Source organism: Rhinoderma darwinii, chromosome 1 (assembly GCF_050947455.1).
Source record: "Rhinoderma darwinii isolate aRhiDar2 chromosome 1, aRhiDar2.hap1, whole genome shotgun sequence".
In the NCBI taxonomy this organism is placed as follows: Eukaryota; Metazoa; Chordata; class Amphibia; order Anura; family Rhinodermatidae; genus Rhinoderma; species Rhinoderma darwinii.
In genome coordinates this window covers 272,741,966-272,758,124 of record NC_134687.1, presented here as the reverse complement: position 1 = coordinate 272,758,124, position 16,159 = coordinate 272,741,966, and the positions used below count along the sequence as shown (strand labels likewise).

The window sequence follows — 16,159 nt, the reverse complement described above, 5'->3', positions numbered from 1 at the left end:
ATTACAGTACGGGACAGTTGTCCTGCAGAGAGGCAGGGACTCCTAGCATCGTATATAACTATGATGCTAGGAGCCCGGCTCCCTGCACGGTGTTCGGTCCGGTACTTGCGGCCGAAATACGTCCGTCAATTACGGACGGAATTAGTGTGTGTGCACATACCCTTAGGGTCCCTGGTTGTGGGTTTCTTCTTTAGTGAAACTGGGAAGTACTGCTGTAATTCTGTCACGTGCATATTTTGTGGGTACTGTTAAGGTTGGGTTTCCACTTGGTGTTTTTTTTTTCAGAGTTTTTATTGCAGTTTTGTTGAGGTATTTGCTTTTTTTTTTTTTTTTTTTTTAAGTTTGATCAACTGTTTCGGACATACATCTATTAGAATTTATGCAGATTGATACCGTGTGCTTCAACTTTAATAGCCGCACAGCTGAAAACCGCATTGCAAAATCGTGGCAAATCCCTGTAAAACACATGCTTTAAATAAGAAGCACTTAGAAAATGCAACAAAATTGCAGAAAAAAACGGTCTTCGTGAAATGGTGGTCTTTCTAATATATAGTTTTTATTTTTGTGGTCTTACTGTGTTCCTGTTGCTTTTTAATCCTATTATTTTTTTTTTACACTTATAGGGACACAGCTGGACAAGAAAGATTCCGTACTATTACAACTGCTTATTACAGAGGAGCAATGGTAAGTGCTCAGGGCTATTTTAAAGTGAAACTTTTACATAATTAGTAAATTAGAGCTACTAGGGTCATTCAACACACCAGGGCTGTTTAATTCTTTCAAACTGGTCACTCAAATGCAAGTTTCTGTGGTGCTCTGTACACTATAGGACCTTAACACCACAAGAAATAACAAAATGGCTGCATGTACTGGGCTGTATAGGTGAAGTTGCCAAAAGGACGCCTCCCTTCTCTGACCTCCATTCCTGCTCTGCAGTTATTGGTTGAAGCTGCACCTTGCAGACTTCCTGCTCTGCCCACCCCTTGTACATAATACTTGTAATGCTGTGAGCTCTCTGCTCCACTTTAGCTGCTTGCTCCTTGCATTTGGACCATAAAGAAAAAGCATTTAGAATGGGAGCAGAAAGCTCTCTCAGTATTACCAGTATCCTGAGCAGAGTGCATGCAGTAGGTGGGAAGTCTGTATGATGCAGCTTCAGCCAATAGCTGCAGAGAACTGAGTGATGTAAAAAAAAAAAAAAAAGGGGCTTTGTTTTTGCAACTTCTGAACATGCAGCCATTTTATTGCCTGTGGTGTTGAGGACCTATAATGTACAGAGCACCTTGGAAACTTGCAGTTCAGGGAGCAGAATAAATGGTACTGGTATCTTACATGCCCATAGTAGCTGTATTATGCGAATTATGAAAATTTGCCTGGAGTTTCACTGTAAAGTGCACATTTCATTAAATGGCTTTACTTTCATCCTCTGTGCCTTACCTGATGTGAATAAATGAAACTTTGTAATATAAGTTATTAGGGGAACATTTTCATTTTCCAGCAGCCTGTAGGAATACAATCTTTTTGCTTTATGAGTTCTATGGGAACCCAGCAATCCAGAGAAAAGTGCACATGCACATCCACCTGTCTTCTAGGAACGAGGGACTGTAAACCCCTGTTCCCGTGATCAGAAGTGATCATCGAATTAAACATTTCTGGCATAGCCTATGGATATGCCGTACATGTTTGTAATAATATCTAAGTCCCTATTTACTTGTTTCACTATAAATAATCTAGTCTTGTGTAGATAAAGCTTAATCATTGCAAAGTTGCATAACTTTTCTTTATACAAAATACATCCTTTTTTAATTATTCAATCTCTCACCATTTTCAAGATCTCTGCTTGTTGTCCGTGAAAATAACTATCTTTACACCCAGAAATCCCCTTTTTGCCATGTCATACCCACACTATTCCAGGGCTTATTGCAATAAATAAGTGTAAGTAAGAGCAATCTGTCAGAAGTCCAGGACCAGACCAAAAAAAAATAGTTCTGCTTTGTTTAGCTCACATAGAATTGCCTCCTCTATTACGCAGTAACAAGCTGCAACAGTTAAGTCGGGATGGGTTTTCAGCCTCTGAATACAAACAAGAATTCTATTTTCTAACAGATGACAGCAATCACACACCATTTATTAAAGGGTTTGTCTATTCCTAAATAATTTATTTATGGCCTATCATCCGGAAATGAAGGGAAAGTCGTGCTTATACAGGCGTCGCTGGCCCTTTAAAACAGCTGATCGGCAGGGGTGCCCGGAGTCGGACCCTGACCGATCAGATATTAATGGCCTATCCTGCGGTTAGGCCATCAATATTTTTTTTTTGGGGACCGTACAACCCCTTTAATGCGGTTTACACACAAAGTTCCAGAGATCCGTTTTCCTATACATCTTTTTAGATCAAAAGAAGGGTCAGATCGCTGCACAAGGCAGAGAAACCTTCACTAATATTACGCTCTCTCTTGTGTCACAATCCAATCCTACTTTTGATCAAAACAACTTAAAGGGTATGGATCTCCTGAACATGTAAAAGGAACCTAAGAAAGTTCCAAAAGTTTTCATTGCCCTATAACCGTATTCACACATGAATGGAAGTTGTATGTCCGTTATCGTTAAAGAGTTGTTTTCCATTTCAGGGTATTATGTTGGTATATGATATCACCAATGAAAAATCTTTTGACAATATAAAAAACTGGATACGAAATATTGAAGAGGTAAGTATTTCAGTACTCTGTAGCTGGATAGGATGAAACCGAAATACTCTCATCCAACAAATATTGTAATACCCCATAAGTAAATTATTCGTATATATTACTCCAAACGAAAGTTGGCCGATTTTTACAGTGATATTTTCAGTACATAAAATGTATCGTGGGATTTGGACTTGAATTGCAGTATTATTTGGAAACTATATAGCAGTATTATTGTGGGCTCCTTGAGGGAATATTATTTGGGTACCTCATTATTTGGGTGCTATATGGTGGTATGTCGGCTGTAAATGGCAGTATTATCTTGGTACTATATGGCAGCGTTATGTGTGCTGTATGTGTAGTATTAGGTGGAAACTGTATGGGAGTACTTTTTAGTCACGATCACAGATCTGGTGTAAGCATTTACTAAAATTGACCAAAAACTTGAGATAAAATAAGGTCAAACCCACTGACTCGTTTAATATGTATGGGGCCACCCAACTATACGCTGGGAAAAAACAGGGATGTGCCATGTTGTTTTAACCAGGTGGCACCTCTCCCCATTGAAATAAATATGCTTGCTGGGCCGCACATGCATGTTTAGGGTGAAGTAATGAGTGTATGGCCAGTATATGTTACAGAAAATAACTCCCTTAATGACAGCATTAGCATATTCTAAAAATATATTTTCTCATTCTCAGAATTGCCAGCATTACATTCATCTGCCTGAAGTGTTTATGTTCACACGCAAGAATTTTGCAGGCGGAATCCGCCGCAAAATTCAGCCTCCCATTCATTTCAATGGGAGTCGAATGCTTCCTTTACCCACTAGATGAAATAATAAAAAAAAGAAGCGTCCTGCTCGTTCTTCGGGCATATTCCGCCCGAACCTCCCATTGATATCAATGGGAGGGAGGAATCTTCCTGCCGCCGACAGGAATAGCTCCGCGGCGGATTTTGCGGCTGAATCTGCCACTCTGAATCAGTCTGTGTGAACTAGTCCTTCAAAAGATGAGGTCTGCTGTATCCTACATCCTGTGGCGAATAGTGGTTGGTAAAGTGTTATGTTCTGAATACAATGTAACGGTTGAGGTCTTACCTTGCAGCATGCTTCAGCTGACGTGGAAAAGATGATTCTTGGTAATAAATGTGATGTCAATGATAAAAGACAAGTTTCCAAGGAGAAAGGGGAGAAGGTAGGAGCGTGCTATCTGAATCTTTTACGGAATATCTCTGCGTCAGAACATGTACTATTTTGCACTTGTATAATAATGTAGTGAAAAGCTTGTTTTCATTCAAACTATATTGGGGTTAAATAAGTCAGCAGAGCCATCAATCCTTTCTACAGATATGTCATTTTCTAAGGTTCATACTCCCTAATCCAAGACGGCACAATAATGCCGTTACACTTTTGCACTTTTTTAAACTAGTCCATTGCAGTAAAGGATGATATTTATTTATCTTCTAACTTTTACTCATGATTAACAAAAATCTTGACATAATTAATCACTTAAAGGGTCACTATAATTCCAACATTGGGCATGGCAGGGACACAATGGGTGGTACAGTGAACATTTGTTAGAATAGGATCCATGCCTACTGTACTGCTCAACATGCCCCCTTTGTCTCTTCCCACCTGACGTCAGATCGGGTGGAAGAACATAATTATAGGGACACACTAAATGTATGACGTGATTATGGCCATCCGGGTCTATGTTGATTATCTGCAGTATAGTTTACACTAGGGGCATCATTACAAGGCTATCCAACTGGTTAACTGTGTTTTTTTTTTTTTTTTTTTTTTTAGTTGGCTCTTGAATATGGAATCAAGTTCATGGAGACTAGTGCAAAGGCTAATATCAATGTGGAAAATGTAAGTATATGTGTTTTTCCTTCACCGATTTTGTGATGTCGTTTCATTTGGCTGAAAGGAATAAAAAAGCAAGTTGCGTCGGAATGTCTGCGTTCAGACCACATGCGCATAAACTTCCATAAAGAAAAAGTTTGATAAACACCACCAGCATTGCACTAAAGTTTAAAATTACATCTGTAAAGTTTTTTTTAGGCCAGGATCACACACACAATTTTTGGTGCAGTTTTCTTTAGCCATACACCGGAATGGACACACTGAAAGGAGATGCATCTGTTTTTCCTCCTTTTGGATCCACTTCTGGCTTTGCCTAAAACAACTGAGCCAAAAACGGCATTAAAGGGAATGTGTCGCGAATTAAACCTTTTTTATTTTTTAAGTGTCGTTACTTATTTCTATACGTTTTTTGCTGTATTTTTTTTTTTTCTTCCATATGGTGGAAAGTATTAAAAATCAGATAATAATTTGACATGTTTTCCAATGTTGGCCACCAGGGGGAGCACTTCCCAGAATTACAGCAAGGTGAATAAGGCAAAGCAACCTGACTCACAGCTGCTGTAAATGTGGGAGGGAATTTCACCCCCCCCCTCCCACAAGCCAGGAGTCTTCAAATTGCTAAGCAGTGTCCGGCAGCCATTTTGGGTGTGTTATAGGACACACCAAAAGGCTAAGGCCTTATTCACACGACAGTGAAAAAAAATGTCCATTTAAAACTGATCAACTGTCAGTTTTTCATGGCCATTTTGCATCAGTGTGTCTCTAAATTTTCATCCGTTTCAAGTCCATCTGTCCGTTTTTAATGGCCGTTTGACATCCATTTTGCATCAGTTTTTCATGGCCGTTAAAAAAACTGATGAATTTCATTGGTCAGGCTTTTTTTGTCCCAACCCCCTGAAAACAACCAAAGGAAGGTCACATGTTCACCTAGACAATATTTACAGCCTCCCTGTAGATGATGCCACACACCTCCCTGTATATGATGCCACACACCTCCCTGTATATGATGCCACACACCTCCCTGTATATGATGCCACACACCTCCCTGTATATGATGCCACACACCTCCCCTGTATATGATGCCACACAGCCTTCTTGTATATGCCACACGCCTCCCTGTAGATGATGCCACACGCCTCCCTGTAGATGATGCCACACGCCTCCCTGTATATGATGCCACACCTGCCTCCCTGTAGATGATGCCACACCTGCCTCCCTGTAGATGATGCCACACCAGCCTCCCTGTACATGATGCCACACCAGCCTCCCTGTACATGATGCCACACCAGCCTCCCTGTACATGATGCCACACCAGCCTCCCTGTACATGATGCCACACCAGCCTCCCTGTACATGATGCCACACCAGCCTGCCTGTACATGATGCCACACCAGCCTCCCTGTACATGATGCCACACCAGCCTGCCTGTACATGATGCCACACAGCCTTCTTGTATATGCCACACGCCTCCCTGTAGATGATGCCACACCAGCCTCCCTGTAGATGATGCCACACCAGCCTCCCTGTAGATGCCACACCAGCCTCCCTGTAGATGCCACACCAGCCTCCCTGTAGATGCCACACCAGCCTCCCTGTAGATGCCACACCAGCCTCCCTGTAGATGCCACACCAGCCTGCCTGTAGATGCCACACCAGCCTCCCTGTAGATTGTGCCACATACTCACGAGAGCAGCGCCGTCTCTCCTCTTCTTCACTTGTGGTCACTCGTCTGCACGGGATCTGGCAAGGCAGCGCGACGGGGCGATGACGTCATCGAGGCGCCTTCAAACCCATGAAGACGAGTGACCACACGTGAAGAAGCGCCGCAAACGTGAGTATGCCAACGATAGCCAGCAAGGGAACTAGTAGTTCCCTTGCCAGTTCCCATGTAACAGATCCGTTTTTAACGGTTGTTACATGTATTGACAGCCGTTAAAAACTGATCCATTGACTTCTATGGGGGCCGTCAGGCCGTTAAAACGGCCAAAAATAGGACATGTCCTATTTTTTGACGCCCATTATTCACGGGCCGTTAAAAAAACGGCCGTGTGAATGCACCCATAGAATATCATTGTTCTGAAAACGGCCATGTGAAAGCCGTTAAAAGGACGGCCATCACATGGCCGTTTTTCACTGTCGTGTGAATAAGGCCTAAGGGTATGTTCACACGCTTACTAAACTAAGGGAAAACAGCTCATGATTTTCAGCCATTTTTTAATCAAACTCGCGTTTTTTAATGGCCGTTTTTGGAGCGGTTTTTCTATAAAGTCAATGAAAATCAGCTCCAAAAACGTCCCAAGAAGTGATGCGCACTTGATTTTGGTGGGCGTCTTTTTACGTGCCGGTTTTGGAAAACGACCACGTAAAAAACGCCCTGTCGGAACAGAACGCCGTATTTCCCATTAAAACCAATGGGCAGATGCTTGTAGGCGTTCTGCTTCCGATTTTTCAGCTGTAAACATTGTGTGTGGCCTTACCCTTTAGGGCTTATTCAGACGAATGGGATATACGTCCGTGCAACACGCGTTGCACAGACCTATATTAGTCTATGGGGCCGTGCAGACAGGTGCGTGATTTTCATGCATCGTGAGTCCGCTGCGTAAAAGTCACGACATGGCCGTTCTTTGAGCGTTTTTTGCGCATGAAAACTACGCATGCCGCACAGAAACACTTCCGTGGGACGCACGTGATTCGCGCAACAGCGGTGAAAAGGATGAATGAAAACAGAAAAGCACCACGTGCTTTTCTGTTTACAAACATCCAAACGGAGTGTCATATAGATGGCGGCTGCGTGAAAATCTCGCAGCCGCACATCATACGCTGCTGACACACGTAGCTGTTAAGTGGCTTTTGCGCTGCTCCGTGTGTCAGCCCCGTATGATGCTTTTCTGTTTTCATTCATCCTTTTCACCGCTGTTGCGCGAATCACGCGCGTCCCACGGAAGTGCTTCCGTGCGACATGCGTGGTTTTCACGCACCCATTGACTTCAATGGGTGCGTGATGCTCGATAAACGCTGAAAGAACGGACATGTCGTGACTTTTACGCAGCGGACTTACGCTGCGCAAAAAACACGGACTGTCTGCACGGCCCCATAGACTAATATAGGTCCCTGCGACGCGCGTGAAAATCACGTGCGTCGCACGGACGTATAACACGCTCGTGTAAATGAGCCCTTAGAATGATGAAAGTGAAGTGAATGACTTTTCAGTTGACCGGTTCACACGCCGTGTATTTGATAAGTTTTGTTTTTTTTACGTGCAAAAAACCGCATTAAAAAAGCATTGATTACACTTGATTTTGCGTGTTTGGGGGGATTTGTGTGTGGGGGGGGGGGGGTGCTCGCCGCTTATACTTCATAGCCGCTTATCAGCTGTTTTGAAGAATCAGCGGCGCCCGTGCATACTCCGCTCTGCCACACACACACACGGGAAAAGTCTTAAAGGGGTCGTCCAGGAAAACATGGCGCCGCACCTGTCCTCAGGTCGTGTGTGGTATTACAGCTCTGTCCTATTCACTTCAATGGAGGTGAACTGCAATACGAGACACCACCTGAGGACAGGTGCGGCGCTGTCTCCAATCCGGACACTCCTTCTGTCCTGAGATGACCCGACGGGGGAGGCGGGTGTCAGAGCCACCTACCGCCATCACTGCAGACAGAACCACACAACTACGGCATGAGTGCACTGTCTCTTGTTATGGACAGATTTATAGTCATATGAACCCCGTCTGATGCACCCTCAGCCCGTCCATACAGCCCTTTCCTGGTTATATCTGCGTCTGGGAAAGCTGGGTGACCACCATTACCCCTCATACTGGAGTGTTTAGGGATGTGACTAATGAACCTCTCACACTCCAGTAGGAGGGGTAATGGTGGTCACCCAGCTTTCCCAGACCCCTGAACGGTAAATCTCTCTAGTTGTGCTGAGACTGAGAGGTTCATTAGTCACATCCCCAAACAGTCTCGGCACAACTAGAGATTTACCGTTCAGGGCTTTCCCTGTACAGTTGCATCATGTGTCCTTCATACGGGGGGTCGGGGGGGCCGTTAGGAGGGGGGGGCGGCGTTAGGGGTGGGTGCCCATCGGGGGGGTGGGGGGCGGGGGTCTGTGAGATAGAGTGGGACATGCAGAGACACAGACCATACCTGCAGTGCAGCTGGTCTTCAGTATGGCGCCTGCTCTCTCCCTGCAAACAGCTGCTCTGCTTTGTGACTCTGACCTGCGTCTGCGCAGTACAGAGCCAGAGAGCAGAGTCAATTGAACGGCTCCCATTCATTGTGCCCTATGCACTGTAGCTGCCGTATTCCATCTCGGTATGTGTCGTTAATCGACACATACAGAGATGAAAAACAAAATGGCAGCCCCCATAGAGAAGTAAAAGTTAGAAAAAAGTAAAACACAAACACACAAATAAATAAAATTTATTTTAATAACATACTAAAAGCAATATTATATAAAAAAAATATATAATCCTTTAAAACTGTGTGTGTGTGACCCTGGCCTTAATGCTGGCTTGCAGTTTACTATGAGTATAATAAATGGTTTAGCCAGTGATGAATGCAGGTATACGACATGCTTTTGATGCAGCACAACATGAATCACACGTGAGTAAGGACTTTGCACTGTAAAGTGGTGTCTGGGCGTCGAAGGGCAGTAGTCTGGTATGAAAACAAGGCGTTAGAAGCCCGGCTGTGGTGCATACGAGGCGTTGGTTATATGTCTTCACTATACGTAAGGGTGAGGCAATGAATGCAGCTGCTCATCTGGGACATTTTAGTATTCCACCAGGGGGCATAATTGGGCAGAAAATTATGGTAATTGAAGTCCTCATTAACATTGATAAAATGTCTAATGTATAGCCCTGAGAAACCAAATATGCAGGGATGATAGTCCAGTGATTAGAGACTTTGACATTAAATATATTCAAATTTAATCCTATCTTGGAAGTGTTTTAATGTTCTTCTTAATCTAGTGAAAAATGATGGTGGGTCAGAGTTTCCTCTATCAATCCCTTTTTAAATACCATGACACACACATAGATATGACAGAAATTTCTAGCGACCCTCTCAAGACTAAAGGGGACTTTATAGATAATGGCTGTGAAATCATTGTTTATGCAATATAAAAACAGTTTCTAATCAAAGATTCCTATTTTTCGACTCCTACAAATCACTCTTAAGTTGCTCCACAAACTAATATAGTTATTTTTTATATTCTGCAAAAGGTGGGCACCGCATGTATATTTTTGTTCTGGTGCACTAATTGCCACACACCCAAAAGACAATTTAATGGGGGGGGGGGGGGAAAGAGTGTGTGAAAAATGCAGTCCTGATGGTCAAAGTTGGGGCAATGTTACCAATAAAAGGTGGCTGGAGAGAGGACCAGGGGTGAGGTAATTCATGAAAAATAGAGAACACCTGTCCATCAGCTTGTTATGCTTGTAAATGCCCGAAACCGCGATGCACTGGCGCTCAAGGATCGCTACAGAGCATGTGTGCAGTTCCAGCGCATGCGCAGTCAATATGAGACAAAAATGAACCATAAGACAGCCACAGGCACATACATGGTGAGTATCACGCATGTGTGGTTTTTAGGCTTATTTAACATCTTGTTTTGTGCATACGTTTATGGTATACGACTACTTATACATTTTTAAGGTTACAAAAACGTATGCATTTGTAACATACACTTACGTTTTTGTAGTATACGTCGTATATGTTTTTATACGTTTTATGTCCGTTCTTCTAAAAACGTATACTTTTTTTGCTCTTTTTTGCTAAATCAAACTTGTAAAGTCAAGATTCCCCATATATGGTGACAAAAACGTATACGTTTTACGTACGCAAACGTAGGGTTTAATATTGCATACGTCGCCATTGACTTCAATACCAATAAAAACGCATACGTTTCGGAAAAGTATTAAAAAGGGTAGTAGACTACGCTTTTCTGGACATAGGGGGAAAAAGGATTAAACGTATGCACAAACTACCATTAGGGCATCCTTCCTGACCATAGAAGTCAATACGCACGCTGAGTTGCACGTTTTGACATGAAAGAACTGTCAAAATGTGTACTTTTTTAAAATTTTTAAGGACAGGTTCACATGTGTGTTGGTCTTTCTATTGTTTTGCTCTGTCAGAGGAGCAGAACAAAAAAAATATCAGACTGCACCGGTACCGTCGTACGACAGACACCACCGTCTTTATTAGTTTCCGTCGAGGTGTCCTTGGTTTTACTGGAAACCTTAGCGCAGCATGCTGCTCTATCGTTTCTGGTATTTTCGGCCAGATCTGTGGTGGTTGATGTTGGACCCTTTTTCATATTCATTAGTGTGGTTGACTGATAAACATACATTCATATTGTCGTTTCTGTTCTAGGCATTTTTGACTTTGGCGCGGGACATCAAAGCAAAAATGGACAAGAAAATGGTAAGAAAAAGTGTATTATACATTAATAGGTTTTGTCATTTGTAAATTGTCATAAATATGTAGTAAAGAACTCTTGTAAATATGTAAAACATAAATGTATATTTACTATATAGTCGACTTCTAAAGATATGCTGCAAATAAGATTCCACACTCTACTACGTCTAATTGTCCCTGTTTTTGTTATGATTGATATGCCCCAGAATGAACAACGTTTTTTAGGATGCCTAAAACGCTAACTGTTTACAGATCTGTAGGGTGGCCTGTGCACAAGCATAATTTGTTTTTTTAAGCTGGCTTTTTCAGTGGGGTCAATCTAGATGGCGCTATTCATGATGGGGGGCGTTCTACAGGCACTAATATTGGGGTCCCCCAGGTCAGCTATGGGAGTACTCCTTTTAAGGGCTATAGGGGAAAGCGTTTATTGCTTAATGCCGACTCCACATACATATACTGAAACCTTGCTACAAAGAAAAGCGCTCATTGGTTAATACAGTTGTCTGTCACACAGTGACGGGTTATGTCTGCGTGACATGCGCCGCTGAGTAACCAATAAGTACGTTGCCTTACTACAGAGGAAAGCGCTCATTGGTTAATGCAGACTCCTGTTAGCAGGACATAACCTGGAACTGTGTGTCAGGCACAAGACAATGCTCATTTGTTACTCAGCAGTTCCTGTCACTCCGATTCAGGCTATGCCCGGGTGACAGAAGTCTATATTAACCAATGAGCGCTTTCCTCTACTAGGTATGAAAGCGCTTATTGTAGTCCTTCAGGGGCTGGCCCTGGCGATCGTGAGACACAAGTGATCATCTGCCTGTGTGATCAGCTATGTCTCCGTTTTGTTTTTTTTAGCAGGATGGGGACCACAACTAGAGGCAGAGCGGTCCACATGCTAGCCTCTGCTTGTGCACCTCTGCCCTAGATTTATTTTAGCTAGGTCTCAAATTAATCTATCTCAGTCCCAACACCACTCTTCTGTATCTGTAGTGGATCCCAATGCTTGAATTGAGTGTTAGTCTAAAGAATTACACCTCAACAAATATATGGGGTCTTCACTGTGTTGATGAGGCATTTTCTCCATTAAAAGGGTTGTCTCATCACGACAAGACCTGTCTATATCCCCTTTTAGGGCATATGGATATCATAGAGGAAGGGCCCAAGTGAGGATTTCCGCTCTATGTGCCAGAATGGAGAGCCGTTCCATAAGAGTAGCATGGACCGCCATTCATTTGAGAAGAAATGTGACTGACCGTGGATTTCCGACTTCTCTACCCATTCTCCCCCCCCCCCCCACCTCCTGGCGATCAGATGTTAGTCGGGGAGGGTTAAGGAACCCAGACCCTTTTTACAAAGGCGTTGTCTTCATAAGACACATCCTTTTTAAAGGGTAGTCCTTTTACAGTTTTCAGTGTCTTTATTTAAAATGTATCCTCTCCAACTGCAGATTGAGTTATATTTAACATGTTTATTTCTTTCAGGAGGGAAACAGTTCCCAAGGCAGTAACCAAGGAGTCAAAATTACCCAAGAACAGCAAAAGAAGAGCAGTTTTTTCCGATGTGTCCTTCTGTGAGGGATATTGCCTTAAAGGAGTACTTTTTACTCCATCAAACTGGACTGTGCCTGTATCTGAATTCCCATCATCACAGACCTAGACCCTTAAAGCACCAGCTGCCAAACTTTGGCTACCTTAAAGAGTGACAAGCCCTGTCCACCTTAGTAACTGTTTCACCTAGTGGTTCTGGAACATGTTCTAAGATTGTACATTTCTGCATCATTATTATATTATTACTTTTCTTCGTTGGAGTTAAATACCGGACCATCTTCTTTATTTTAAATTCCAGGCTCAGTGTTTAATTCCAGGCATTCCTACAGAGCCATATCTCCTTCATGTCTCTCTAACTAACCTCAAAATGTGGTGTTCCTTCAAATTTGGGAACATGCACATAATATATACATTTATATATAACACACAGGCAGACCCAATTTTTTGGCTGTATTACAGATTTACACATGCACATACGTGCATGTATAAATGTGCACCTTCCACTGCATTCCAGTATGAGTCTTCCATGTCCGATATAATGGTGAAACCAAAATCATTTTGCTTTAATTTCAAGCGACTCAGATTTGTGTAATATATGTATATGTTCTCCAAAGTCTAATTACGTTTTTCTACCTACTGCAAATGTCCCATGGTTTACATTTTAGCATTGCTACATCGCAATTTCTGTATATTATTATTTAATGAGCTTTCCACCCAAAGCGTAAAAAAATGGCCCTATAGAAGGGAAGTTAGTGATTGTTTCACTTACGGAGAAACTGGCATTTTTCTATGCGGTTTTAGCTGCCATTTTTGCAAAAATGACCAGATCCGCTGCTATATTGGTTGTCACTTTATCGTTATTTTAAGGTAACAACCAAAATTTGGCCTCAGATCATGTCGTAAATTTTGCACAAATTACTGCTGAAGTTCGTAATACAGAAATATTGGCTGCTAATATATGGTCATATTTAAGTTTTAGTTGCTCTTTGATTTAAAGTTTTAGCCGTAGTTGGTAAACGCCAGTAATAATGATTGTCAGCGTTTTCCAGTTATACACAATGTAAATGTGTTTACGGAAGAGTAAACCAACTGTTCCTACTAGTCTGCTGTGAAAGCCATGCTGTATCTAGACATAGGAGATGGCTGAAACAATCTTGGGATAATACCAAATAAATAGTGGTTTTCCCACAATGTTCAGTTCTCATATGTGATATAGTCCTCTTAGAGATAATGTTCAGTTCTCATATGTGATGTAGTTCTCTTAGAGATAATGTTGCTACAAAGCAGATTACTTGACAGTACAAGATTTCTGGCCAGAATCTCTAGTCCAACACTTTCCCTCAATGACTATGTATCAGACATTTAACGGCCTTGTGTTTCTACGCTGTAACACAGACAGATTCCGAGGAGCATAATGGCTGATTCTTGTCGTTTTTCTTTGGTCCTATAATAATATTGTAATAGTAATTGCACAATATTGGAAACTATCAACTTTTAACACTCTCCCCACACAATGGTTATATCTGAAATATGTCAACCTTTCTACTTAATCTGCCTACATTGGTGACTTCTACTAAAGAATCAAAAATAGATATTGGGATGCACTCCTCAATCAATCAATTGGCGTGGTGCTAGTAAGGTAGGGACGAGAATCCCACAATATTGGAAATATATAACCCAGCACACACAGAGGTACGCAAAAGATCCAGATGCAAACAAATTTAAGTTTTATTGCAACAAAAGATGGTAAACTTGGTAAAGACGTTTCGGCCGAACCTCGGCCTTTGTCACGGTCGCTGTAAGACGATATCACTGGTATGGGTTGTCCGCCGGATATAGGGACACACAGGGAATATCCGGCGGACAACCCATACCAGTGATATCGTCTTACAGCGACCGTGACAAAGGCCGAGGTTCGGCCGAAACGTCTTTACCAAGTCGCTTTCCACCTCAATCTTTTGTTGCAATAAAACTTAAATTTGTTTGCATCTGGATCTTTTGCGTACCTGTGTGTGCTGGGGTTATATATTCCTTCTACTAAAGAATGTTCTCTACTGAACTCAGGAAGTCTTCAGAATTAGATCCTACATTCCTGCGTGAGTAGCTGTAATATTTTTTTTCCTATTTTTATTTTGCGGCCACAAAAATATGATCGCTTTAATTTCTAAATAACCATATTTTTGCAGTATTTTTTTTTTTTTGCCTTTTATTTTTTTGTTGAAATGTGATGCTGTGCATGAAACCAATGACCACTCTGCCCTGTCTTTGAGAAATACATGATGACACATTTTTGTAATATTTGCAGTGTCCGCTGTACAGAAAACCAGCTTATTTTGTATTTGTATCATCTTACAGATAGATATGGGGGATGTGTTTACTTCAAGCACCATACTGTGTACTTTGTATGACCAAAGAGTGGATCTAGTGGATTTACAGCCCTTCACATAAGGCAATTTTGCTCATAATTTATGAACCAATCCCTGGTTGTTATAAAAATGAGCACAAATAAATTGTAAGGCATGCCCTTTTCTATGCATATATTGTTTTGTGTAACCACTGTCATTTGTAATCCACACTTCACCAGTACTGACTGAATCCTACCACCCTCCGCTAGAGACAGACAGCTGCGCAATGATACAGGTCTATCCATCTGTAACCCAACGGCTCACACGTTTGCATGAGGCAGATTACTTTTTGCTAGGTTCCTGATTGTAACGACTGTTGCCCTCTACTGAGGGATTGTACTGTCGCACAATCTACACTATAAAAAAATAAAGTTTTTTATATGAATAGGGTATCGTGATTCAAGTTGTGCCATACTCTTGTCTGGGCATCGTGACACCATAAGTAATCTGCTTCTAGCTTTCACTTTTTCCAAGTCAGTGCTTTTAAAGAGTTTCCCCAGGTCTATTCTTGTTTTTTCATCAATGTGAGGCTGGATTCACACGAGCACATTACGTCCGTAAAGGACGGACGTATTTCGGCCACAAGTCCCGGGCCGAACGCACTGCGGGGAGCCGGGCTCCTAGCATCATAGTTATGTACGATGCTAGGAGTCCCTGCCTCTCCGTGGAACTACTGTCCCGTACTGAAAACATGATTACAGTACGGGACAGTTGTCCGGCAGCGAGGCAGGGACTCCTAGCATCATACATAGTAGCCCGGCTCCCTGCAGTGTGTTCGGTCCGGGACTTGCGGCCGAAATACGTCCGTCCTTTACGGACGTAACATGCTCGTGTGAATCCAGCCTGAGAGCGAGAAGACTGTGAGTGTTATTAAGCCCAATGTCTCTTTCTCAGCCCTTGCCAATTCAGCCATTAGATGAGGAGCCTTGCATTCTGAGGAGGCCTGGTTATTCTGGAAGTTGTTACCAACATGCATGTGTCAAGTAAACTCACATTAAGTCCAGATCAGTTGAGCAAGGGATCCAGGTTGGCAGCATTTTAAATTAGCGGGGAAAAAAAATAATCCAAGTTCGAGTGTAACTCTAAGGCTATTCCACTCAGGTAAAAAAATAAATTAAGAAAAATTTTAACTGGTTCATGCTGAAACTTAATCCGTAAATGTAACCCTTGTACTCCGTTTCCTTTTTGTTTAAAATATACCTTTTTATGCTCTATAATGCTTTGTACCAGC

General features: G+C 42.2%; 1 protein-coding gene across 1 annotated transcript in view; it reads left to right on the top strand.

The window, feature by feature from the left end:
- RAB8A (RAB8A, member RAS oncogene family) overlaps window positions 1-13,714 on the top strand; it is a 54,087-nt gene extending 40,373 nt beyond the window's left edge. Inside the window, exons 3-8 of the mRNA XM_075850524.1 lie at window positions 624-684; window positions 2,631-2,708; window positions 3,791-3,880; window positions 4,492-4,557; window positions 10,929-10,979; window positions 12,458-13,714. Coding sequence (XP_075706639.1) covers window positions 624-684; window positions 2,631-2,708; window positions 3,791-3,880; window positions 4,492-4,557; window positions 10,929-10,979; window positions 12,458-12,550 — 439 coding nt within the window. The 3' untranslated portion in view covers window positions 12,551-13,714. The remainder of the gene's footprint in view (window positions 1-623; window positions 685-2,630; window positions 2,709-3,790; window positions 3,881-4,491; window positions 4,558-10,928; window positions 10,980-12,457) is intronic.
- Window positions 13,715-16,159: the final 2,445 nt, after the last annotated feature.